Raw genomic sequence first — 25,715 nt, 5'->3', positions numbered from 1 at the left:
GATGTGTGTCAGGTTTGCTGAGCACAGAATGAGCCTCATTAGGGGTGATGATTAGAAGCTAGGGAAGTGAGTAAGCCTCTGCAGGACCAACCAAAAGGGAAAAACTTGGCTAAGTGCTAACTTGTACTCGTGTCATGATTAAGGATGATACCAAAGAATTCTCAGATTAGCGATGTCATTGATGAACACTTCAAATGCAAGAAATGAAAAATAGAAGCTTTTGGGGGAGAGATGGCTCAGTGTGTAAGAGTGTGTGCTCTTGCAGAGGACCTGGGCTCAATTCCCAGCATTTACAGGTTGCTCATAAACTGTCTCTTAACTCTAGTTCCAGGGGATCTGATGCCCTCTTCTGATATCCATTGGTACCAGACACACACATGGCATACATAACATACATGCAGTCAAAATAGTCATACACCTAAAAATAAGATCCATATGTTTATAAAAAGTTTTTTATTTTCCTTATCAAAATGAAACTTTAAAAATACTGATGAAATTTTAGTTTAGTGTTTTAAGTTCTCAAGTCATTGTTTGTTTTGTTTTGTTTTAAAGACAGGGTTTCTCTGTATAGTCCTGGCTGTCTTAGAACTATCTCTGTAGACTAGGCTGGCCTCGAACTCAGAAATCCGCCTGCCTCTGCCTCCCGAGTGCTGGGATTAAAGGTGTGTGCCACCACGCCCAGCTTGGATTCTAGTTTTATAGACAGTGAACTGTTCCCACTACGTTCTTTACTGTGTTTATTCATGCAGAGTGCAGATTCCTTGCAGGTACTTTCTAGAGAACATTTCTAAGTACATGGAAAGCTTCAACAGAGACCTGGAAACAGCTGGTTTATGCTTTTTTGTTTTGGGGGATTGAAGCAAAGACTAGGTGCATGTTAGACAAATGCTAACCATGCTCTTACACCTCTATCCCTCTGTACTATTTCTCTTTTGAGACAGCGTACTGCTCAGTTGCATAGGCTGGCTCTTGAGCCAGCATGTAGGCCTAGGCAAGAAACAGGTCTTAACCTTTAGATAATCTTGCCTCAACCTCCTAAGTGACTGGGAAGTACAGGTCTACCTCATTGTATCTCACCGTTATTTGCCTCCATTTGTTTCAAAAACCCCTCTCCCGTGCCCCCTTTATCTCTTGATTCTTTATCAAGTGCAGCCTTCCTCCTCACCCTTCCCAGACTGAAGTTTCCATTCCCCAGTAAGGAGCTGTTTGGGTTCTGTTTTGTTTGTTTGGGTGCCAGGTGTCAAATACTGGGCTGATGACTTCTAAGTTGGTTTCATTTCCTAGCTGTTGTGAATAGTTCATAGTAGTATACATGGATGTGCAACTGTCTGTGGCATGTTGGCATAGATTTCTTTGCCCACGCTTTTGGAAAGTTGTGGGAATCTTTTCTTGTTCTTTTGGTATTTGTTAACTATTTCATTAAAAATTTATACATTAGCTTCCATTTTTTTTCATTCATAGCTAGGGTATTCCAATTTTCTTTTGCTATTTATGGATAGTAGAATAAAAAAGGGAGTAATTGCCGGGCGCAGTGGCGCACACCTTTAATACCATCACTCGGGAGGCAGAGGCAGGCGGATTTCTGAGTTTGTGGCCAGCCTGGTCTACAAAGTGAGTTCCAGGACAGCCAGGGCTCCACAGAGAAACCCTGTCTCGAAAAACCAAAAAAAAAAAAAAAGGGGGGGGGGAGTAATTGAAAACACTATTACACTGCCATGATATTATGCCTTTAATCCCAGTACTCAGGAGGAAGAGGCAGGTAGATCTTTTGAGTTCAGGGCTCTGTGAGTTCAAAGCTAGCCTGGTCTACAGCAGGTTCCAGGACAGCCAGAGATAGACACAAAGAGACCTTGTCTCAAAAACCAACCAAGCAAAAAAACCCTTACTATACTTACACTTCTCACTCACTGAATAATTCAATCTGACAGCCCTTGGGGTGGGGGTGATGGTCTTAAAAGTCATGTAAAGGTGATAATGTCCTAAAAGGAAAGACCTTGTGTGGCAATTGAGCTAAGAGTGAGCCCTGTATTGTTAGATTAGGATTGCTGTGTTCTTGTATGTTAGGACCTGGTTTTCAGTGAGTACTGATATGTAGAAAAGGCTGGGAATGTATAGTTCAGAGGTTGAGTGCTTTCCCAGTTATAAAGACATGTTTGAATTTTGGCAGCCATATTCATATGTTTATTAGCCTTTTTTATTGAGACTTTTATTTTTTAACATTTTTACTTTTATATATATGTGCATGCATTTGTGTTGGGATGGCCGGGCATGTGTACATATGGGTAAGCATCTTTGGAGCCAGAGGGTTGATGCATCTGAGGCTAGAGTTATAGGCTGTGGTAAGCTGCCCAATGTGGATACTGGGAATCAAATTCATGTTCCCTGCAAGAGGACATGTTCTTAACCACTGAGCCATGTCTCCAACATAATTGAGAAGTCTTAAGAGCAATTATGTTCTCTTGTCACCGGGCATACTTAGCTTTAGTTGTTCAAGTTCATTCTTTACAACAAGGAAACATGGTTCCTTGGATGAGTGGCTGATCTCTGGGAATGGAACAATATGTAATCCCTTAGGTAGATGTAGTGACAAAAGCTTGTGTTCCCAGCACTCAGGAGTCAAAAGCAGAATTGTGAGCTGAACAGCAGCTTGAACAACACTGCCAGATTCTGGCTCATAGAAAAGGGGCTGGATATGATGGCACATGCCTTTAATCACAGCTCTAAGGAGACAGACGGGCAGATGTCAAAGGCTAGCCAGAGCTACAGAGTAAGACCCTGTCTCCAAAACAAAACAAATAAAAGGAAGAAAGAAGGGGGAGTTTAGAATGTCTCAAATTTCTAGAAAGTACAGATTTTATTACCGATTGAATAAATAAATACTTAAATACAAAGGGGAGATAGTAATTGTCCAGAAGAAATGAACAGGAAAAAATTTAGTATTGAAGGCTGTTGAAGATGTCTTGGGAAGACACCAAAAGCATAAGTTATATACAGTTTCTAAAATTAGTGAATTGTAATAGATGTTTGTGTGTGTCTCCTACTTATAATTCTAGTACTTGGGAGACCAGGGCAGGAGAAGGCTGTGAGTCCTAGATTCATCTGGGCTTCAGAGAGAAAGACTTTGTTCAGAAAAATAAAGCTGAGTTACTGAATGGTAATGTGTGCTTTCAATTCAACTCTTGGGCAGCTAGGGCAGGGGAATGCTATGAGTTCGCAGCCAGCCTGATTACACAGGGAGTTCCAGACAAGCTGCAAATACATAGTGAGACCTCCTCTTAAAATAAAAGGCATAAATGAACATTTTAAAGTTTTGGAGAATAAGATCAACAGATTGACTAGGGAATATATATTTGAAATAGGCAGACTAGAAAATGGACAGAAGGTATGAATACAAAAGGCAGATAAATGTGAACGTGAAAAACATCATTAGCTATTAGAAATATTAGTATGTACTTACTAAACAGAGGGCATACTACCTCAGGGCTGCAGAGGAGCTTGATAGAGGCTAATCAAGCTGATAGCAATGGTGTAGCTGTATCCCCAAAATCTCCCAAGTCAGGGGTTCTCTTTGTAGGCTAAGCTGGCCTTGAACTCAGAGGTTTGCCTGCCTCTGCCTCCCAATAGCTGGGATTAAAAGCATATGGCACCATACGGTGATACGACTATTTTTCACAAACCTGAATTTACACTTCTGTGACCTAGCAAAATAGATTTTTTAGCATCTTAGAGAAATGAAAATCCTATTCTTACACAGCTGTGTAAGTGAATGTTCATAACAGCTTTATTTGGAATTTAAGCTCAAGTGATCTTAAATTGGGAACAACCCAAATGCCTTTCAGTAATAGGTGATTAGTAAATTTATATTGTTGGATATTGCTAAACAAACCATTGATGCACACACACACAAACACACACACTTGGGTAGATCTCAAAGAATTTAGATTGAGAGTATCAGGAGATTACATAACTATATTTTTATATATAATTTAAAAGCTTTTATTATTGCCTGTGGATTTATATATGTCATGGCACAACAATGGAAGTCAAAGGACAAATTTTGGGACTTGGTTCTGTAAACTCAGGCTGTCAGGCTTCCATGGTGAACACTTTAAATAGTAGCTATTTACCAGCCTCTATTTAACTTTTTTTTTTTTTTTTTTTTTTTTTTTTTTTTTTAAAGATTTATTTATTTATTATATGTAAGTACACTGTAGCTGTCCTCAGACACTCCAGAAGAGGGCGTCAGATCTTGTTACAGATGGTTGTGAGCCACCATGTGGTTGCTGGGATTTGAACTCTGGACCTTCGGAAGAGCAGTCGGGTGCTCTTACCCACTGAGCCATCTCACCAGCCCAACTTTTTTTTCAAGGCAGGGTTTCTCTGTGTAGCCCTAAAACTCACTCTGTAGACCTGACTGGCATCAAACTCGGAGATCCACCTGTCTGTGCCTCTGCAGTGCTGGGATTAAAGGCCTGTGTCCAGCTGACTTTTTTTTTTCTTCTTCTAGATGGTTGGTTGTCCTAGAACTTGCTGTGTGATCACCAGCCTGGCTCATAGAGATTGACCTGACTCTGTCCTTCAAGTGCTAGGACTATAGGTGTGTGCTACTGCGCCCAGCCTATGCCATTCCTGAAGTAATACAGTGTCAGTAGTGGAGACTGTGTTTAGTGATGCAGTTAGAGGTAGGGGTGAGAGGAATGGGACTCAGTGTGAAATAGCACACAGTACCTTTGGTGATGTAATAGTTCTATACTACACCATAGTTACATACATATATAAAGAATACACAGAAATGAATGCCTGTAAAAATGGGAGAATTCCAGTAAGGTGTGAATTGGACCAATATCTTTCCATGGTTTTTTAATTTAATAGCCCGTTGAAGTTGGTCCTGGGTAGCATAATCCAGGCGAGGTGGGAGTCAGTGAGGAACATAATGGTTCTGATTACCAAGAGCTTCATCTTAAAAGGCAAATCATAATGAGTTCAGGGCCTGAGGGAATGTTCCTTCCTTGCTAAGTGACTGAGAATCTTGTCCTACGGTAGCATTTTGAGCAGGCCCGTGTAGAAGCCGCAGTTCATTGTCTGGAAGCTCTGCTGGAGAACGTGTACTGGATGGTGCAGCCACAGTGCACGTGGAGAGAACTCTGAGTGGGGATGCATGGGGTGCCCTCCAGAACTACCTGTATTTAGAACTTGGGGGAAGATGAATGAAGCAGAAGTTTCAAACTACTAAAATCTTTTAGATAAAATAGGAATGTCAGAGAATTTGTAGTTGTCATTGGAATGTTTAAGGCTGAGTCTTTCTGAGTAGTCAAGCCGCTCCATCTGTCGTTTCCTTCATATGCTGTTTTCTTTTGCAACACTCTGCTTAACATGGGGTGTGATTGCAAGTATGTGGCCTCTAAGAGAGGAACCTAGTATTACATTGAACCTAGTATTAAATTAATTGGACATGATTTTGTTTAATACAAACACATAGACTGCAACAATTGTGGGTTTAAGACAGAGTCTCACATTGGTTAGGAGTTGCTGAGGCTGGGATGATTTTGAACTTGTGGTATTTTTGCTGGGATGACAGGCCTATCTGTTACCATCCTGGTTAGGAGGGACTAGGAAGTTAAAGCTCTGGTGTTCTAGGCCAGCACTCTATCTTTTGAGCTACATCCTAAGCACTAGGACTCTAGCTCAGAATAATGGAATTGCCTTATTTATAGGCCCTAGTGAGGTCAAAGTCCTCCTTAGTCAATACATGGAATTAGGGTGCTAATGATTGAACATGACCTTATGGAAACTCTTATCTAGAACTTCCTTATTCCTCTTCTAAGTCTGATCACACAGTGTGATTGGGGTTGTTCAGTAGTCTGTAGCTGTGAACTGTTCTGTGTGATTGAAATCCTTCAGTTTAAGTCCCTCTAGTCTGAAAAGAATGATGACTTTCTACCTGATGGCAGCAAAAAGGGCATGATAGTTTACCATCTGCTTTATAAGGTTATGAGGATTGAGGCGGTGACCGCCTAGTAAGATGCGTCTGGCATATCATAATCACTAAACAGTGCTTTCTGCTAGTTCAAGTTGATTGTATGGTCAGTGAGAAGCTATTTATAGGTTTGTTTGTTTTTTTTTTAAATTGTAAGTAAGCAGGTGAAGTGTTCAGACTTCCATATGTGCTAAGATTTATATTTCTTCATTAAAATGATAGTGGTTATGGGACTTAGATTTAGTTCTGTCTTTGTGTAGGACTCCTTGCTCAGTTTATGAAAAAAATTATATTTATTTTATCAGTTTTTGGAGTTGAACAGTGTTGACATAGTTATAAGATGTGCTGAGTTCTTATCAGGAAAGTACCCCAAGTAGAGATTAGGAAAATGTAAGGAGGAAAAATAACCAGTAATGCTATCTTAATAGAATTGTCCTGTATTTGCTCAACTTGTGAGTTCATAATTGGCTTCTGCCATGATGAACATGAACCTTGCCCTCTGTTTGACATGTGACACTCTGCAGTAGCAGAGGCGTTTACGACAGTGATCAATGGGGGAATATCCTCTGCTCTTGTTCTTTTCAGTTTATTGTGAATGTTGAAAGAGGAAGCTTCTGTGTGCGTTAGCCACAGGCTGAGCAAGTCATTTCTTGAGAGCTGAGACAATTTCCCAGAAGACACTGAGAGTGGGAGGCAGAGAGACTTCGTCAGAAGTGGGTGGGCATAATTTTTAATCCAATGTTTTAGTTACAGTATTGTTAGATATTAAATTTCATAATTCACTAATTCACTCAATGATAACAATTAAGAACAAATAATATCCTACAGAATAATAAACTGTGTTCCTTACAGTGCTGCTGCTGCTGGTACTGTTAGAAGTGGAGAAGTGTGATTCCTGTGAAAAAGTGGTTTCTTACCTTCCCCTTCCTTTACCTTTTAAAAGATGGGTGGGCAGGGGCTCAGGAAGGTGCGGGAGAATATGAATGAGCCACAGAAGGCTGAGCAAGTACTGTGAGCTCAGGTGCCTTTGGTGATCTCACTTTAGAGAGGCTGGAGGGAAAAGGTGGAAGAGCACAAAGCATGTGATTTTCTGACCTTTTTAAATTGTAACTGTGGAGTCAAATGTTTCCTTGTTAGAAATAAACAAGTCAGGGCTCCAAAGAGCAGGAAGGGAAAGGACTCAAGTTCCTGGCATCTACATCTGTCAGCTTACAGGGAAGCCCTTTTTGGCCTTTAAAAGCACCCACACACTCATGGCTCACACACCCACATACATATATGTAGTGAAAAAAATAAATCTTTAAAAGAAAATTCAAGCCGGGCGTGGTGGCGCACGCCTTTAATCCCAGCACTCGGGAGGCAGAGGCAGGAGGATTTCTGAGTTCGAGGCCAGCCTGGTCTACAAAGTGAGTTCCAGGACAGCCAGGGCTACACAGAGAAACCCTGTCTCGAAAAACCAAAAAAAAAAATAATAATTCAAACAGTTCACAGATTTGGGATCAGCTAACACTACTGGACCAGGGAAAGGAAGCAGTTAACTCCCGGGTTGGGAGGGAACCTGCATGTTTATTCAGACTGAGCATGTGTAAGTGATTCCTGCCTGCTTAGTGAATGCCAGGGTCCTTTGTTTTTGTTGAGAATTGGAAGTTGTGAAGTCACAGTTTCGCAAGGTTTTGGTGGGAATTTCACTTCCTGAAATGTATATATGTGTGCTCTTTGTTAGATATTTCAGGGTGGTGTATATTAATTAACACCAAAAACTGTCTATGGTTTTCTTTTTAGAATCTCTTTTGAATAAAAGTTTGTGTGTGTGTGTTGATACAGGGTCTTATGTATCAAAGGCCTGGAATTCACTATTTAGACCAGGCTGGCCTAGACATAGACACTGACAGTGTTAACAGTGTGTGCACCATGCTCTGTTCTCACAGTCTTTTTCATAGAACTAAATAATGACATTGCTGTGTATCTGAGAGTTTGATTTCCTGATAAGAACATATAAATTGGGGCTGGTGAGATGGCTCAGTGGGTAAGAGCACCCGACTGCTCTTCCGAAGGTCAGGAGTTCAAATCCCAGCAACCACATGGTGGCTCACAACCATCCGTAACAAGATCTGACTCCCTCTTCTGGAGTGTCTGAAGACAGCTACAGTGTACTTACATATAATCAATAAATAAATCTTTTAAAAAAAAAAAAAGAACATATAAATTTAGTCACCAGCTGTGCTTAATTCTAAAAACCTATTATGTTTTCCTAAAGATTACTTACTGTTTTCTATTTTCGTCTGCCAACAAAACTTTAAAACTTGTTTTCTAAACCCCATAGAATGCAGTTTTCCTTTGCTGACTTGATAACTTGTTAGGAAGTGATGCAAAGCCCTGTAGTTGCACAGGACCTTGGGTGACTTTCACGTAGTAGCCAGTGCACTGCACTGTGCTTTTAGTCATTGGGTATGATTACTGCAAAGTTTTGGGTTAAAGACTGAAAGAACATATCTGAATTCCAGGAACAGAGACCACTGCTTAAGCTGCTAGCTTTTTTCTAGTCTTAGCGTCTAAACCCTGCCTTGGTCTGGGAAGGCATTATGTAGGCAAACTGAATTCCTAGCACCCTGTGTGGGGCCTTAACATCTTGAGGTGTGTTGGTCAAAAGACTGTATGATTTGTGTGTGTTTTGGTTTGTATTCTTCCTGTGATTGCAACATGAGGGAATGCATCCCTTTGCAGGATACTGTTGTGGAATTTACATTTTTGTGGTTGTATTGCTTTCTCTAAGAGCTTACATTCTTCTGTTGGTGTGCTATCCAGGAAACATAATGGTCTTTATTCTGTTAAGTAGGAAGCTGTCCAGTATCTTGTACAGTGTGTCAATTATAAGATGACTAAGCTGTTAAGAAAACAACAATTAAAAAAAAACTTTTTAAAAAGTGCTTGCTGACATCATCTTTCCCCAAAGACTAATTAATATATGTGTTTACTATAGCAAGATCATAGTTGTTCTGTTGTCAAGTGACATGTAGTATTTACAGAGGCCTTCTGTTCAGTCCAACAGGAGCAGCTGAGATAGATTCATACGGAAACTAAAGATATTTAACATTTTTATTCATATGAAGAATAGTGTCTTTGGGTCTTATTGCTGTGGAGACACATCATGACCATGGCAAGGCAACTCTTATAATGGAAAATGTTGAATTGGGGCAGCCTTACAGTTTCAGAGGCTTAGTCTGTTATCATCATGGTGGGAAAGAAACATGGTGGCATGCAGGCAGACTTGGTGCTGGTGAAGAAGCTGAGAGTTCTACATCTTGATCCATAGCAGCAGAAGGTGACTGTATGCCATACTGATTGTCACCTTCCTCCAACAAGGCCACACCTACTGCAGCCTTCTAATAGGGCCAATCCCTGTGGGCCTAGGGGGACCAGTTACCTTCAGACTATCATAAATAGTTTAGACAGTTTGGGGTTTTGTTTTGTTATAGTTGTCTGGATTTTGGTTTAAAAGTGGTTGCTCAAAAGCTAGTTAAAATAGCACACACCTTTAATCCCAGCATTCCAGGAGGCAGAGTCAGGCAGACCTATGAGTTTGAGGCCAGCTTGGTCTACCACAAAAAGGTGTGGGGAAGAGGGAGAAAGAAAAAAAAAAGGGAGTGAGTGGTGAGGTTAGGAGTAGCCTAAACTGGGGAGAGGTAGTGGTAAGAAGATTAGGATTTTAAGATCATTCTTTGCTGCATATTCAGTTGTGGGCCAGCCTGGGCTACATGAGGCCCTAGCTTAAAAAAGAAAAAGCCAAGAGACAGTGGAAAGAGAGTGACTATTTAGTATAGATTTCTTTGAAAGGAGTAGTTTATCACAAACTATATTCTCTGAAGTTGAACATTATACATTCTGTTAGTAACTTAGTTTATGCTTGTGTCTTTTTTTTTTTATGTTTACGATTCTTAATTAAAGTTCATCTTGGGGATAAGTGCTTACATGCTCCTCATCTTTTTTTTTTTCTCATCTAAATGATACAAGATGTTGTATTTTAGATGTTGAAATTAGCATAAATTCTAAATCCGAAAATTTTATTTTTAAAATGTAGAAATGTGTCTAACCTGTTAACATAATCGTAAGTAATGAAGTGTTTCCAGTACTCTTGTAAAGAATACAGTTTGGGTGATCCAGTTATTTTAGCTTTTCCGTGTTAAGAATTATTTAAATATACTTGTATGCATGCTACCGGGAAATGATAAGTCTGTTCTCAGTTTGAGCCCAGTTATGGTTTTGCAGTTATGGTTTTCCTCAGTCCCTGGGCACTGAGACTTGAGATGGCGTTTCACTTCTGGGAAGGTAAGTGTCTTCTTCACTTTACTGCACTTTACTGCTGGGCAGTGTCTCAGGTTACTGTAGATAGAGTGCAAACAGAAGCACTTTTTTTCCAACACCCAGTAACAGGATTATAGTCTCACTTCCTTATTCTAAAAATAGAAATAGGTAATTTAGGACATGTCTCAACTCTCCTTTGGTATTAATTTATGTTTTCTTTATTTCTCCTATCATCTATAACTACCTTAAAATATTAAAATCAAATAAAAAGTATGAAAAGTTGAAATGACAGTTATGATTTATCATTCTCTACTTTCAGATGATCACAGTCGTGTTAAACTGCAAAGTACTGAAAATGATTATATTAATGCCAGCTTAGTTGACATAGAAGAGGCACAAAGAAGTTACATCTTAACACAGGCAAGTGGTATGGTGCTGAGCAGAGGTGGAGGGGCTGCTGTGTTTCAGACACGGCTAAACATGGGTCTGGACATCTGCAAATGACATGCTATCTTTTAGTTTTCTGATTCTGAAATCAGTTTTGCAAATGCCATAGTTTTCAGATTTCGAATATATTGATAAAAAGTAAAATTGTTCCTAATGTTACTATTTTCAATGGAGGGAAGTTTTTTGAAATGTCTTGGTGCAGTTCTCTTCAGGTAAATTGACTGTATCTAACATGGCTTGGAGTTCTTGTCCCCTAACTTGTGATGAAGAACTAGAGAGGCCCTGGAAGCCCTTTTCTATCCTTCTCTCCCCTATGAATATACTTTCAGAGAGTATAGTCATGGATGCTGAGGATAGGGTCTGACCATCTGCAGAGCCTAGACATTTGTACACTGCTGCTCTGCTGCCTTTTCTCCTCCCCAGTGGCTCCTCACAGCAACCTCCACAGTGCAGGAACTAGGAACTTCTGAGATCATAGCTTACTCTTTATCCAGTAAGAGGCTAAACAGCAACCAGCACTGTCACATTTCCCAGTCAAAGATGTTCAGAAATGTAACTTAAAATATTTGAGAGTTTTAAATTGTATTTGATTATTATGTGTCTCTGTGTGTATATTTATATATACATGTGCACAGGGTGTCCACAGAGGACAAAAAGAAGTGGCCCTTAGCACTGAAATTACAGGCTGTTGTGAGCTGTACAACATGGGTGCTAGGAATCGAACTCTGGACCTCTGGAAGAGAAGAAATTGTCCTTAACTCTATCTATAGTACCATGTTTGAGGTTTTTAAAAAGCCAAGAGGTTAATGCAACCTGCTATTTGAAGGACTGAGAAAAGTGTGAAGTAATTGTTTTTTTAAGTTCAGCCTAATGTACCTGTGAGCCATTAGAATTTTCTCTGCTACAGAAACATTGTTTCACTTGAAGTTTCCTATGACTAAAAGGAAGGAGAAACAGTCAGGTGTAAACCTTGTTAAGGATATTAATTCACAATTCATAGGACAAAAGAAAGCTAGAGAATAGGGCTGGAGAGATGGCTCAAGGTTTAAGAGCACTGATTGCTCTTCCAGAGGTCCTGAGTTCAATTCCCAGGAACCACATGGTGACTCATAACCATCTGTAATGAGATCTGGTGCCCTCTTCTGGTGTGTCTGAAGACAGCTATAGTGTACTCATATAAATAAAAATAAATAAAAAATTTTTAAAAGAAAGCTAGAGAATATACATTTGCAAAGATGCTATGTTTGTACATAGCATAAAGTGGGCCCAGTCACTGAGCCTCCACCAAGGACTCAGCTGCTTTCCCCTCAGGCCGCCTCTCTTTCCTCTCCTCAGATCTTGTCCTGCCCTTGCCCCCTAACCTTCCTTCTATAGTCACTTTCTGAAGGTAGTTTACACCTAGGAGAAGGAGTGTTTGTGAGTCCTTTGAGAACTTTTACTCTGTTGACTCCTTTGCTCATCCAAATAAGAGTGATGAGTTGCTTCCTGCTAGGCACACACTTGAGATCAACAGAATTAGCAGGAATATCCCAACCGCCACTCTGGGATTGCTAGTGTCCATGCAGCTAGGTGTAGCATTATGAAATAGATTTGCCTGCAGTGGTAATTCAGCTATACTGAGACTAATTCCTGAAGAGACAATAGTAGTTCATTGCAGGGAGAGTATATAATACTCAGTGGTCACAATGTGCTTGAGAAACTGACCTGAGAAATTCTACATGTGTTTATTCCAACCTCAGTTTCACAAGAGGGCTGGCATGGGTTGAATGATGAATCATACACATACCTTTTAGTAGCCGTCTTTAATGCGAATGGGGAGCATAAACTTTAATTTGCTGTTTTATAGTGAGTGAAATTTATCTTATGTATAGTCATAATCATTTAGGATTTCAAAAAAATTCAAGAAATCTATATTCAGAACTGAAAATGGACTTTGTACTGAGAATGAGTGTGGGCATGTGGAAAGGCATGTGTGAAGTTAGGCTCTCGTTGCTATGACAAATACGGAAAGGAAAACTGAAAAGGAAAAATCATTTATTTGGCCTCAAATTTCCAGAGATATGACTCAAGGTCAGCTTTAAGGCTAAGGTGAGGCAGAATATTGTGGCAGTGTGGACGAAGAGAGAAAGAGCTACATGACAAGGGCATTCCTGTGACCTGCTTCCCCCTCTTAGGTACCACCTCCTAGTCCTGGTACACTAATCTACCAACAGATTAACCTTTGATTAGGCCAGAGCCCTCCCAAGCATCCATGAGATGACATCAGGCCTGCAGCACTCGAGCCCCAGGTGGAGCCTTTCCCACCTAAACCGTAATACAGCTATTCCTTCTCCTGCCCTTTCCCTCCAGATCATTGTTCTTCTTTTTCCTTTTACTCAGTTCCTACAGACAGGTCTGTCTGTCTTTTTTTTTCTTTTTTTTTTTTCCTCTTTTTTGGTTCTCCAAGACAGGGTTTCTCTGTGTAACTCTAGCTGTCTTGGAACTTGTTCTGTAGATCAGACCGGCCTCCAACTCAGAGATCTGCCTGCCTCTGTTTCTCTGAGTCCAGAGATTAAAGTCATAGGCCGCCACCTGGGCTAATGATTGTTTTATAAGCATCTATATCTCATATGAAAAAATTCCTGATGAACAATTCCATGGTTTTTAACTCAGTTATCCCTGTTGGACTGTTCTCATGAATCCTGATAGACAGGACTCTACACACTAGGAGTGTGAGAATATAGCAGCTTGTCTCTAGATTTTTTTGTTTATTTGTTTGTTTGTTTTTTTGTTGTTGTTGCTTTGGTTTTTGTTTTTTTCCTGATTTCCTTTCTGTATTCTGGTGTACTTTTCCCAGTTTTCTACCCTGGCCTTATGAGTTGCTCAGTTCCACACACATCAGTGCAGCATTCTAAGATGTTTCCTTGCAACCAGCTCTTCAGACATGGTTCGCTACTGTGATACTCCCACATCTACCATGTGCCCTGGTTCTTTGTGTGCCTCACCTTCTGCTTAGGACATGCAGAGTGACCATAACTACCCATGTCCTGCCTATCACCTCTCTGCCAGACTTGCCTTCCTTTGGCTAGACTGTAAATCCTCAGGTTTTCTTACAACATAAGGCCTGAGGATTGAGCATTTGGTGGTAGTGATGCTCCTCTGTGCACCTTGTAGGGCTGAGACTACATCTCAGTTGTACTTGTGCATAGCATGTTACTTGGTCACAGAGAAAACCTGCAACATTTAGTGTTTGTTAACTACAGTGGTAGTCCTTGTTGCTTATTAATTAGATTAGCTTTCTTTCCCCTGAGTTTTAGGATTTCTTTTCCTAACCAACCCCTTGGTATATCATGTCCATTGTACAGTTTAAAAAATTGGTAGCATTGCTAGTTTTTGAAAGAACTGATACACGAAAAAATTCTTGTCTTCTTAAAATCCTTTATTCTTTATACTGTAACAGCTGTTGCATGTTTATTGGTTAGTCTTTAAAAGCAGTATTAGAAATGATGTATTCATGTGCACACAGAGGACTTCACTCCTGAGTTGCTTCATGATTTTTTTTAAAGTTTTATTTATTTATTTTAATACAGATGGTTGTGAGCCTTCATGTGGTTGTTGGGAATTGTTTTTAGGACCTCTGCTCGCTCCGGTCAACTCTGCTCAACTCTGCTTGCTCAGTCCCTGCTCACTCTGGCCCAAAGATTTACTACACTGTGTACACAGTACACTGTAGCTGTCTTCAGATGCACAAGAAGAGGGCATCAGATCCCATTACGGATGGTTGTGAGCCACCATGTGGTTGCTGGGATTTGAACTCAGGACCTTTGGAAGAGGAGTCAGTGCTCTTTTCCACTGAGCCATCTCGTCAGCCCTCATGATTTTTTTTTAAAGTGTACTTTATTTTCATATCTGTATATAAATTCCCAATGAGGCCAGAAGAGAGAGATCTGGAGCTAGAGATATGAGTAACTGTGAGCCACACCGTGGTGTCCTTTGAAAGAGCAGCAAGTGCCCCTAACAACCAAGCCATCTTTCTAGTCCTGCTTCATGATTGTTGTTTTTGAGACAAGATCTCACTGTGTAGCCCTAAGTGGCCTAGAACTCACTGAGTAGACAGGCTGGCCTTGAGCTACAGAGATCCTCACTCTTCTGGGATTAAAAGAGCTCAACTGGGCCCATGCGCCAGGCGTGGTGGTGCACGCCTTTAATTCCAGCACTCGGGAGGCAGAGGCAGGCAGATTTCTGAGTTCAAGACCAGCCTGGTCTACAAAGTGAGTTCCAGGACAGCCAGGGCTACACAGAGAAACCCTGTCTCGGGAAAAAAACAAAAAAACAAAACAAAACAAAAAAGCCTAAAAAACCCAACTGGGCCCATGATTTTTTTTTTAATTTTTTTTCTTAAAAAGAACTAATTATTTTATTCAATACGAGTACACTGTAGCTGTCTTCAGACACACCGGAAGAGGGCATCAGATCTCATTACAGATGGTTGTGATCCACCATGTGGTTGCTGGGATTTGAACTCAGGATCTCTGGAAGAGCAGTCAGTGCTCTTAACCACAGAGCCATCTCTCCAGCCTCCCCATAATTTTTTTTTAAGATGAAAGAAAAAGGCATTTATGTTACTGGGGGTTTTCTCAGTGTTCTTTTTGGTAGAGAAGATGATGTTGGTTCACCTCACTGTATGCTTTATATTGTAAGTAGATAGTGTACATTGGATGGAGAGAATAGTATCCTTTAATGTAAGGGGGTCGTTTCTCAGATTACTAGCTTTTTACAGGTCAACCCGAGAGTTTATCCATCTAAGTGATTGGCTAGACACCAAGAAATAATCTGCCCTAAAGATGATTTACCTTCTAATTGGGGTGGGGTGTAGCTCTGGTATTGTATTCTCTGCCACATGACACTGGTAGTTGGTTACATGTTACAGTTACTTTAGGCACAGTGGAACTTAGTTCTATTTCAGCCTTCACTCAGAATTATTAAGGATTCTGTCTTAGTCAGGGTTTCTATTCCTGCACAGACATCATGACCAAGAAGCAAGTTGGGGAGGAAAGGGTTTATTCAGCTTACACTTCCACATTGCTGTTCATCACCAAAGGAAATCAGGACTGGAACTCACACAGGCAGGAACCTGGGGGCAGGAGCTGATGCAGAGGCCATGGAAGTGAGCTGCTTACTGCCTTGCTCAGCTTGCTTTCTTAGAAACCCAGGACCACCAGCTCAGGGATGACACCACCCACAATGGGCCCTCCCAACCTTGATCACTAATTGAGAAAATGCCTTACAGCTGGATCTCATGGAGGCTCCTTTCTCTGTGATAACTTCAGCTGTGTCAAGTTAACAAACAAAACCAGCCAGTGCAGATGAAGGTCGGTTGTTAGAGTATCTACCTAGCTTGTGTGAGGCCCTCCGTTACATCTCCAGCCCCACATAAAGGAGGAAAGGAAGTGACGGTTGGACATTCTTTTTCATCTCATGGCTTGGTTTTTTTGTTTTTGTTTTTGTTTTTTTTTTGGGGGGGGTGGTGGAGGTTGTTTTTGTTTTTGGAGACAGGGTTTCTCTGTGTAGCCCTGGCTGCCCTGGAACTCACTCTGTAGTCCAGGCTGGCCTCGAACTCAGAAATCCACCTGCCCCTGCTTCCCAAGTGCTGGGGATTAAAGGCGTGCGCCACCATGCCCGGTTCATCTCATGTTTTTTATTTTTTGTTTTTTATTTTTTTTTGTTTTTTCGAGACAGGGTTTTTCTGTAGCCCTGGCTGTCCTGGAACTCACTCTGTAGACCAGGCTGGCCTCGAACTCAGAAATCCGCCTGCCTCTGCCTCCCAAGTGCTGGGATTAAAGGCGTGCGCCACCACGCCCGGCTCTCTCATGTTTTTTAAAAAACCCCTATGCTATCATTAATCGAAATGTAAAAGTAATTGGAAGTAATATATTTGATTTTTCCTCCTCCATTGCATTTTGTAATATGAACTATTATTCACTTTTAATTCTGCCAGATGATACTAGGCATAACAAACCAATATGCAGGTACTTTCATGGTTATTTTTTTTTTTCCTGCAAATTCTTTTGTATTGACTTGGGGTTGTTGGTTGGTTAGTAATGAAATAAACTTCCCTATTTTCCACAGTTCCCTGATGTTTGTGTGAGATATCACCTGCCTGTTACAGAAACTGAAAGAGACAGATTTCCTTTTCTAACAGCCTTTTTAGCTAGAATACGAACAGCCAGGTGGTGTTATACTGTAGGCACCTTTGGTAATAACAGCAAAGCCATATGTAATAAGACAGTGAACTGTGTAATAATAACTATATAATAAGACTAATGAACAAGGCTGGCTCTGTTTCGGACAGAAATCTTAGCTGTATTTTATAGTTGTTATTTGAACCTAGTTATCCAGCTCTTCCCATAAGCCCTATATGGTTCTTTTCCTGCCAAGGTAAAGAAAATGTCTTTACATGGAGGTAAAGTTTTATTGAATGCACACTATATTTTGGATTTAAGTGCATTTGAAGTCTTAATTTACTCATCAGGCCCCAATGCACTGGTTATAACAGTGTGTTCCAGTAGCATCCTTGCAGCCTTGTCCTTCCCCAGCCCCTCTCTCATGTGGTCTTCTGTCGTTACAGGGCCCACTTCCGAACACATGCTGCCATTTCTGGCTCATGGTGTGGCAGCAAAAGACCAAAGCAGTTGTCATGCTAAACCGAACTGTAGAAAAAGAATCGGTGAGTATTCTTCTCTTCTCTTCTCTTCTCTTCTCTCCTCTCCTCTCCTCTCCTCTCCTCTCCTCTCCTCTCCTCTCCTCTTCTCTTCTTCTATCTTGTTTGTGTGTTTGTTTTGTTTTGTTTTTTTGGAGACAGGGTTTCTCAGTATAACCAGCCCTGGCTGTCTTCACTCACTGTGTAGACCAGGCTGGCCTCAAAGTCACAGAGCTCTGCTTGTCTCTGCCTCCTTAGTGCTAGGATCCAAGGCGTGCTCCACCATGCCTGGCTGGTGAGTCATATTCAACATTAGTGGTTGAATATGCCGCGTGTGTGATGTGTGATCGTTATCTTACACATTTCTTTTATTTTGGTGAATGCTTGTGGTGGCTAACAGCTAGTGGCCAGGTTATTTCTTTCTTTTTTTTTTTTTGGTTTTTCGAGACAGGGTTTCTCTTTTATAGCCCTGGCTGTCCTGGAACTCACTTTGTAGACCAGGCTGGCCTCGAACTCAGAAATCCACCTGCCTCTGCCTCCCGAGTGCTGGGATTAAAGGCGTGCACCACCACCGCCCGGCAGCCAGGTTATTTCTGACCAGGACTAATGGATACTTTGCTTTCCTTTCATTTCTTTACAGTTTTTTAAAAATGCATTTTATAGATTTATAGTAATACATATCTTATTCTGCTACATAAGCACATTTTTTATAAGTATAGGTGATATGTTGGGAGTATTCCCTACTTTCAGCCCTCCTTTCTCCCACTCTCCTATTATCTTTTTTGTACTCCCCGACAGTTCTACTACTGCTTTTGTGTCTGTCTCCTAGATTTTGTATAGGTAGGTACCTTAAAGCACACACACACACACACACACACACACACACACCACTTCTCTTTGTGAGATTGCCATATTTCATTTGGTACATTTATCTTAGTTGCATCTATAGTTCTGCAAATGACATAACTTTGCTGTTTTTGGTTAAAAGTTTTCATTCTGTAAATATACCACATTTTCTTCATTTTTCTGCTGTTAGGCAAGTGTATTGGATTCTCAATTTAGGTTTTGTGAGTAGTGCCTTGGTAAATGTCAATAAAGTATAAATCTCTCTGTGATAGACCTACCTTGGACTTGGAGTCCTGTGGTTAGATACTCAGAAGTGATATAGCTGGGTCATATTGTAGGTCTATTTCACTTTTGTGTAGAACCTCTGTACAGATTTCCATAGCTGCTGGACCAGTTTACATTTTGAATAGCAGTGTGTAGCGGCTCCCTTTTGGTCACATCTTTGCCAGTGTTTTGGGTTTGGTTTTGGTTTGTTTAGTGGTAGTGGTGTCACTGTTGAGGTTTTCCTTTATTTTGTGTAGCCCTGGCTGTCCTGGAACTCCCTGTGTAGGCCAGACTGGCATCACAGAAACCTACCTCCTTCTGCCTCCTGAGTGCCCGAATTAAAGGTGTGGATTGCTGTGTCCAACAGTTCTTTCTTTTCTACAGTCATCCTGACTAGAGGGAGATGGAAATGTCTGTGCGGTTTCAATTTGCATTTCTCTGATAGCCAGCTAGACTGAAAACTTTTTATGTATGTAATGACATTTGTGTCTCATTTTGTCTGTTCATTAGCCCATTTACTGATTGGGTTGTTTGTCTTTTTGTTTAATTTTTTCAGTTCTTTATATATTCTAGCTATTAACTGTCTGTCAGATAAATTAGGTAGCAAAGATTTTTCTCCTATTTGGTAGATTCTGTTCATTTAACTACTTGCTTTTCTATGCAGAAACTTCTTAATTTCATGAGGTTTCTTTTGTCATCTGTTTGCATATTTTTCTTAAGTGAGTAGAGTCCTGTTAAAAGTCATTGCCTGGGCTGGGGAGATGGCTCAGCAGTTATGAGCACTGACTGCTCTCCAGAAGGTCCTGAGTTCAATTCCCAGCAACCACATGGTGGCTCACAACCATCTGTAATGAGATCAGACGCCCTCTTCTCGTGTGTCTGAAGACATCTACAGTGTACTTAGATATATAATAAACAAATCTTAAAAAAAAAAGAAAAAGTCATTGCCTAGGGTGTCTGTCTGTATGCGTGTGCCCACGCTAGGGGGAGCAGAGTTTATTCTTCAGTGCTTTCTGCTTTATATTTTGAGACCTTCTTGGGTCCTGTTTTGACTGGACTGGTTGTGAGCCCTCAGGATCTGCTTTTATGAACCCACCCACTCCTCCCCAGTGACATCTGCATCAGAAACCACATGGATGAAGCTGCCTTGGCTTCTCTCTGGGTTCTCTTTCTCTTGGGTTGGTTTGTGGACCTGCTGCTTTTGTTACTATGACTGTGTGGTATGCCTTGAAATCATGTCTGATTAGACCTCTAGTCTTTATGTTTGTTTTCTTTTCTCAGGCTTGCATTGCCCTTCCCCCCAGGCCTTTAGAGCTTTTGTAAGAGCAGTGCTGGGATCAAAGGTGTGTACCACCACTGCCAGGCTAAGCGCTTTAAGATTTTTCTGAGATGTACTTTCAAATAGCATTGGAATTTTGATGGGGATTGCACTGAATCTGTAGATTGCTTTGGATAGTATAGCCGGTTTTACAATATTAACCAGTCTACATACTTTTCTTCCTTTCTTCTTTCTGTTTGTCAATATTGGGGACTGGACCTCAGCCTTTATGCCTGCTAAGCAAGAATTTTCCCAGCTAAGCCATAGTTCCTGTGGGCAGAGAAAGTCTTCAGGGTTTTGTCTCCCCCCCCCCCTATTGTTGTAGCTTTTGTAGAGATTTTTCTTTACCTAGGTTTATTACATGGTATTCCTTAATGCAGTTAGAATGAGCTTCTATCCTTCATGCGTTGTGAGCATGTTTGTTATTGAGATAATAGAAAGACTTCTGATTTTATATATTATATATTAATTTCTATCTTGATGCAAAGACTTCTCATTAATCCTGAATTTTCTTTTGCAGTCTTTAGGATCTTTTAAAATGGAATGATTTTATCTGTAAAGAAGGATACATAGGCGTCTTCCTTTCCTGTTTGTACCTCACTCATTTTCTTCTCTTGCTTTACTTATGATTGAGACTTCAAGTGTCATGTTGAATAAGGGTAGAGAAAGATGAGAACTTTTGTCTTTCTCCTGATTTAGCCAACATGTTTCAGATTTTTCTTTGGTGTGATGCTGGCTTTTGGGTTGTCATTTATAGCCTTTATTGTGTTGAAATATGTTCTTCCTATTCCTAGCCTCCTTAGGACTTTTATTATGAAGGGATGTTGTTTTAAATATCACGTATGCAATTTCTCCTTGAGTCATTTTACGTAGTGAATTATGATTGGTGATTTGCATATGTTGAACCACCCTTGTATCTCTGGGATGAAGCCAACTTGATCATGATGAATGATCTCTTATGTCTTGAATTCCATTACTGATACTTATTATAGTGAGAACTTTGCAGTTTTGTTATTTGTGTGTTGGTCTTTGTCCGACATTATTATTAGAGTGATGCTGGCTTCATAAAGTGAATTTGCTAGCATTTGTTTTGCTGATTCTTAGTATTGTTTCTTTAGTTTCCATTTCATTCACTTCTGCGCAGGTGTTAATTCTTACCATCCCCTACTTTGGGATGTGCGCGCATGTCCAGTTTCCATAGCTAGCCTATCTGAGATCTCTCTGATTTATTTACTTACTTGACACTTAGAGCTATAAACATTCTTTTGAGAACTGCTTTGTATCCAGAGAGTTTGGAATGTTGTGCAATTCTATATATTTTTCTGTTTCCAGCGGCTCATATTTCTTTCAGTGGTGTGTTTTCTTTTTTGTTTCCTTTTTGCTTGGTGTGTTGTTTTCAGTCTGTAAATCTGCATGGTTTCTGTAGTTTCTCCTGTTGTTTTGTAGTTTTGTTCCTTTGATTTTCTATAAGATTGTGTGTGAATGTTTCCTGAGGCACACATCTGCTAGCTCCAGGTAGGGCATCAGTGATAGAAACAAAGTGTAGTTTGGCAAGCTAATGAATGGATAGGTGTGAGATTATTTTTAGAAACATTGGGAATTAAGTGGCTCTACTACTACCAAAGAAAAACAACTCTCTGTGAGACTAGTAATTTTTGGAGGCATTGTACGGCCTTGGCTTTTTATATTTCCTTTGTTTCTCTTTTGTATATATGTATCTGAGGTTAGGCTGTTTTTTGTTTTTTTTGTTTGTTTGTTTGCTTGTTTTCGAAATAAGTTTGTAGTGTTCAGTAAGATCTGGGTTGTAGTAGTGTTGAAGTGTTTTTATCTGTTGGGCTCTTTTTCAGAACACCAGACTCAATATCCAGTAACTCTTGACAGAAGTATTACACCTTTATAAACAATCACTAATTAAGAGTAAACCCATTATAAATATATAGAAATAATCAAGTAGCACTCAGTCGCCACTTACACCCCAAGCATTTCAGAAAGTAAAGGAAGCCTTATAGAATCAAGCCTTGTTTACTGAGCTGCTAGTTACTGTGAGTGTGACTACAAGAAAAATACCAGAGTGCCTCACAGTTGGTATTAGGTTAATAGAGAAAATCTCGAGGATGAGATTAGATGAGAGTCAGCAAGGCCAAGTAGAAGGGTGAGTCAGTTTTGCCTAAAGGTAGGATGGAAAGGGAGAGCTAAAGAAATGGTTTCAGGGGTTAAGAGCAAACACTGCTCTTGCAGGAGCCCCTAGTTCAGTTCCCACACCTATGTGGTAGCTCACAACCATGTTATTTCAGCTTCAGGGGGACTCAGTGTCCTTTCTGAGTTCACCAGACACTGTATTCACATGCACACCCCCTGCACCACACACACAAACACACACACACACACACACACACACACACACACACACACACACGCTTTAAAGTATGTTTTTAAAAAGAAAAAGGGCCAGGTGCAGTGGTGCATGTTTTTTATCTCTTCATTCAGGAAACAGAAGCAGGAAGATCCCTGTGAGTTCCAGGCCAGATAAGTAAGACCATGTCTTAAAAGAAAGGAGGAGGGCTGGAGAGATGGCTCAGTGGTTAAGAGTTCCGACAGCTCTTCCAGAGGACCTGAGTTCAAATCCCAGACAACCACATGGTGGCTCACAACCATTAAATCAGACGCCCTCTTCTGGGGTGTCTGAAGATAGCTACAGTGTACTTACATATATTAAATTAATAAAAAGAAAGAAAGAAGGAAGAGGAGTGGAGGATGTTATCAGAAAACCCAATATCTATAATATTTTGCCAGTTCAAATTATAACTAAGATTTATGTGTCTTTAGACTCTTTTTCTGTCAAAATTAGAAAGTCTTGACTCTTAAGATTATTTCCAGTTTAAATATACCACACACACACACACTCACATGCTTTAAAGTATGTTTTTAAATCTGTTCTATGACAGATTTCTGGTTCTTAATTCTTCCTAAATTAATAGTTACTGGGTTTTGATGATAATGTGTATCATGACATTGGCCTAACAGAATTTCCAATAATTGCCATCTGTAGTTGTTTTCCGTCCTCTCCCACTAATCTAGAGATTCAGGGGTGGGGCATAGTTTTGTTTGTTTGAATGTGTTGCAAACTAGATGATTTGTAAATTTCATCCCTCTCACGTCAAAGTAGATTCACTTTTTTTAAGATTCATTTCTTTTATGTGTATTATTTTGCCTGAATGTATATATGTGCACCACATAAGTACCTGGTACTCCCAGAGGCTAAAGGAAGACATCAGATCCTCTGGAACTGGGTTAAGGCATAGTGTAAGACACCATGTAGGTTCTGAGACCTGTGTAGGAGGAACAAGTACTCTTAACTGCTGAGCCATTCCTTTAGTCCCTTGTGGGCATTTTAATCTCTGGTTCCTTTTTTTTTTTTTTTTTTTTTTTTTGTTGTTGTTGTTGGTGGGGGTGGTTTTTTGAGACAGGGTTTCTCTGTATACTCCTGGCTGTTCTAGAACTCACTCTGTAGACCAGGCTGGCCTTGAACTCAGAAATCCGCCTGCCTCTGCCTCCCGAGTGCTGGGATTAAAGGTGTGCGCCACCATGCCTGGCCCTTAATCTCTGGTTTCTTAAGTGTCAGTGAAAGTGCATCTGCTCTTTTAGTACTTAAACGTCATTTTGGCAGGGTATAAAAAACTTAGCTCTTGCTTTTACTTGAATTTAAATACATTCTTTTCATTTTAGTGTTTTAGATTACTGTCCAAGTCAAATGGATGTCATTTTTTTTTCTTGTACCTATATTACGCTGGGGTTTTCTCCCTTTTTATTTATTTTTTTAAATTTTATGTTTATGAATGGTTTGATTGCATATATATATGCTACCATGTGTGTGCCTGTTGGATCCCCTAGAACAAGGTTTATGGGTGGTTTTGTCCCATCATATGGGTGCTGGGACTCAAACCCAGGTCTTTTGCAAGAACAAGAAGTACTCTTAACAACTAAGCCGTCTCCCTACCTAGCCAGGCTCTCTTTCTCTTTAACATTAACTTTTGAAACTGTATCTTACCACTTGATTGGCTTTTTGCAAGTAAATAGTTTTGTCCTTTAAATAGTTGCAAATGCTTTTTTTTGTGTGTGAAAAATAAAAAGATTATTAAATTATATTTGGGATTTGTTCTGTTCCTGTTTGTCATTGCTGGTGTTTTTGAGGGGTGTGTGTGTGTATTTTCTTTGTATTTGTCCTGCTCTTGTTAATCCTGTTTCTATTTCTCTCTATTTACTGTAAAATGTCCTTCTTGTCCTCTTAAGCTTTATCCATTACACTTATCCTGCACTACAGTTCTAGGTGTCAAAACAAACCAAAAGGCTTATTCTTCTGATTGGCTGTCCTGGAACTCGCTCTGTAGACCAGGCTAGCTTTGAACCTAGAGGAAAGCCGCCTGCCTCTGCCAAACAAGTGCTGGGATTAAAGGTGTGCGCCACCACCGTTCAGGGTGACAGAAAGCCTCTTTAGTGCTCTCTGAAATAACATTCTTGCAAGAGCTTGATACTTCTAGAAACTCAAACTGAATATGTTAAAGTGTAATTATGCTTTAAGAACAGCACACTTTTGGGTTGGGCATGGTAACACATGCCTTTAAATCCAGCATGTGGGGGCTGAAGCCAGCTTGATGTTCATACTGAATTCCAGGACAGCCAAGGCTATATAAAGAGATTCTGTCTCAAAATAAAGAAGAGCATATTTTAATGAATATTTTATGTTTATGGCTTTTTAAATGGAAAGGAAACATTTTATGGAGCTACTTTACAGAATATTCTCATTAAAATACTTAAGATATTCTTAGGTTTCAGTACTTGGAGAAGTATAGTATGTATGTGTGAGATTTGTTTTTATGGTTTTATAATATGTCTAAACTATTCTTAAATTTAGGTTAAATGTGCACAGTACTGGCCAACGGATGACAGAGAAATGGTGTTTAAGGAAACGGGATTCAGTGTGAAGCTCTTATCTGAAGATGTAAAATCATATTATACAGTACATCTACTACAGTTAGAAAATATCAATGTAAGGCTTTTCTTGTTTCAAAGTTTCAGTTTTATCTGATGGTCTTAAGAATTCTTGGGGGTTGATACTATACTTACTTGCCTTTGGATATTTGTAATAATATCTAGGTATAAGCATGTTTTTAGAGTATTTCTATATAAAGTAACTCTTTATGCATTCTGAAGAATTCTAAAAACAACAAAGAATTACAATGTTCAGGTTAATATTAATATTTAAGAATTGAAAATTAACTATTGGAGCTGGAAGGCTGGCTGTAGTGTTCTTGTAGAAGGCCCAGGTTCAGTTCCCAGTACCCATGTCACGAGGCTTACCACTGCCTGTAACTCCTGCTCTGGGAAATCCTTGTATAAGAAAAATGCTAGAACTAACTTCTCCTTGATTTTTACATTTCAGACTGGTGAAACCAGAACCATATCTCACTTCCATTATACCACCTGGCCAGATTTTGGGGTTCCAGAGTCACCAGCTTCATTTCTAAACTTCTTGTTTAAAGTTAGAGAATCTGGTTGTTTGACCCCTGACCATGGACCTGCAGTGATCCATTGCAGTGCGGGCATCGGGCGCTCTGGCACCTTCTCTCTTGTAGATACCTGTCTTGTTCTGGTAAGTGTCATGCGATCTCATTGGTGTTTTGTGCTTCTCTGTTTTGTTTTATCATTTTATAATGTTGATGATAAAAAGATAAATAATTTTGCATGACTGGTGCCTGAGGAGGTTAGAAGAAAGCATTGAGTCCCTGAAACTGGAGTTGCAGATAGTAAGACCCTATAACTCGTGGGTGGGAACCAAACCCTGATCCCCTTTAAGAGCAGCCAGTGCTCTTAACCACTCTGCC

At 40.1% G+C, this 25,715-nt stretch overlaps 1 protein-coding gene across 5 annotated transcripts in view; it reads left to right on the top strand.

Annotated features, from left to right (window-relative positions):
• Ptpn2 (protein tyrosine phosphatase, non-receptor type 2) overlaps positions 1-25,715 on the top strand; it is a 59,132-nt gene that overhangs the window by 18,310 nt on the left and 15,107 nt on the right. For 3 of the 5 annotated variants that reach the window (XM_011246858.3, NM_008977.3, NM_001127177.1), the window contains 4 exons: positions 10,599-10,699; positions 17,334-17,432; positions 24,746-24,880; positions 25,274-25,483. In XM_011246858.3, the coding sequence (XP_011245160.1) occupies positions 10,599-10,699; positions 17,334-17,432; positions 24,746-24,880; positions 25,274-25,483 (545 nt within the window). The remainder of the gene's footprint in view (positions 1-10,598; positions 10,700-17,333; positions 17,433-24,745; positions 24,881-25,273; positions 25,484-25,715) is intronic. The other 2 variants (XM_030250364.1, XM_011246859.1) reach the window with 1 other exon arrangement.

The sequence above is a fragment of the Mus musculus genome, chromosome 18 (genome assembly GCF_000001635.26).
Source record: "Mus musculus strain C57BL/6J chromosome 18, GRCm38.p6 C57BL/6J".
Taxonomy (NCBI): Eukaryota; Metazoa; Chordata; class Mammalia; order Rodentia; family Muridae; genus Mus; species Mus musculus.
Note: the sequence above shows the minus strand (reverse complement) of the source record. Positions and strands in the feature narration are given on the sequence as shown.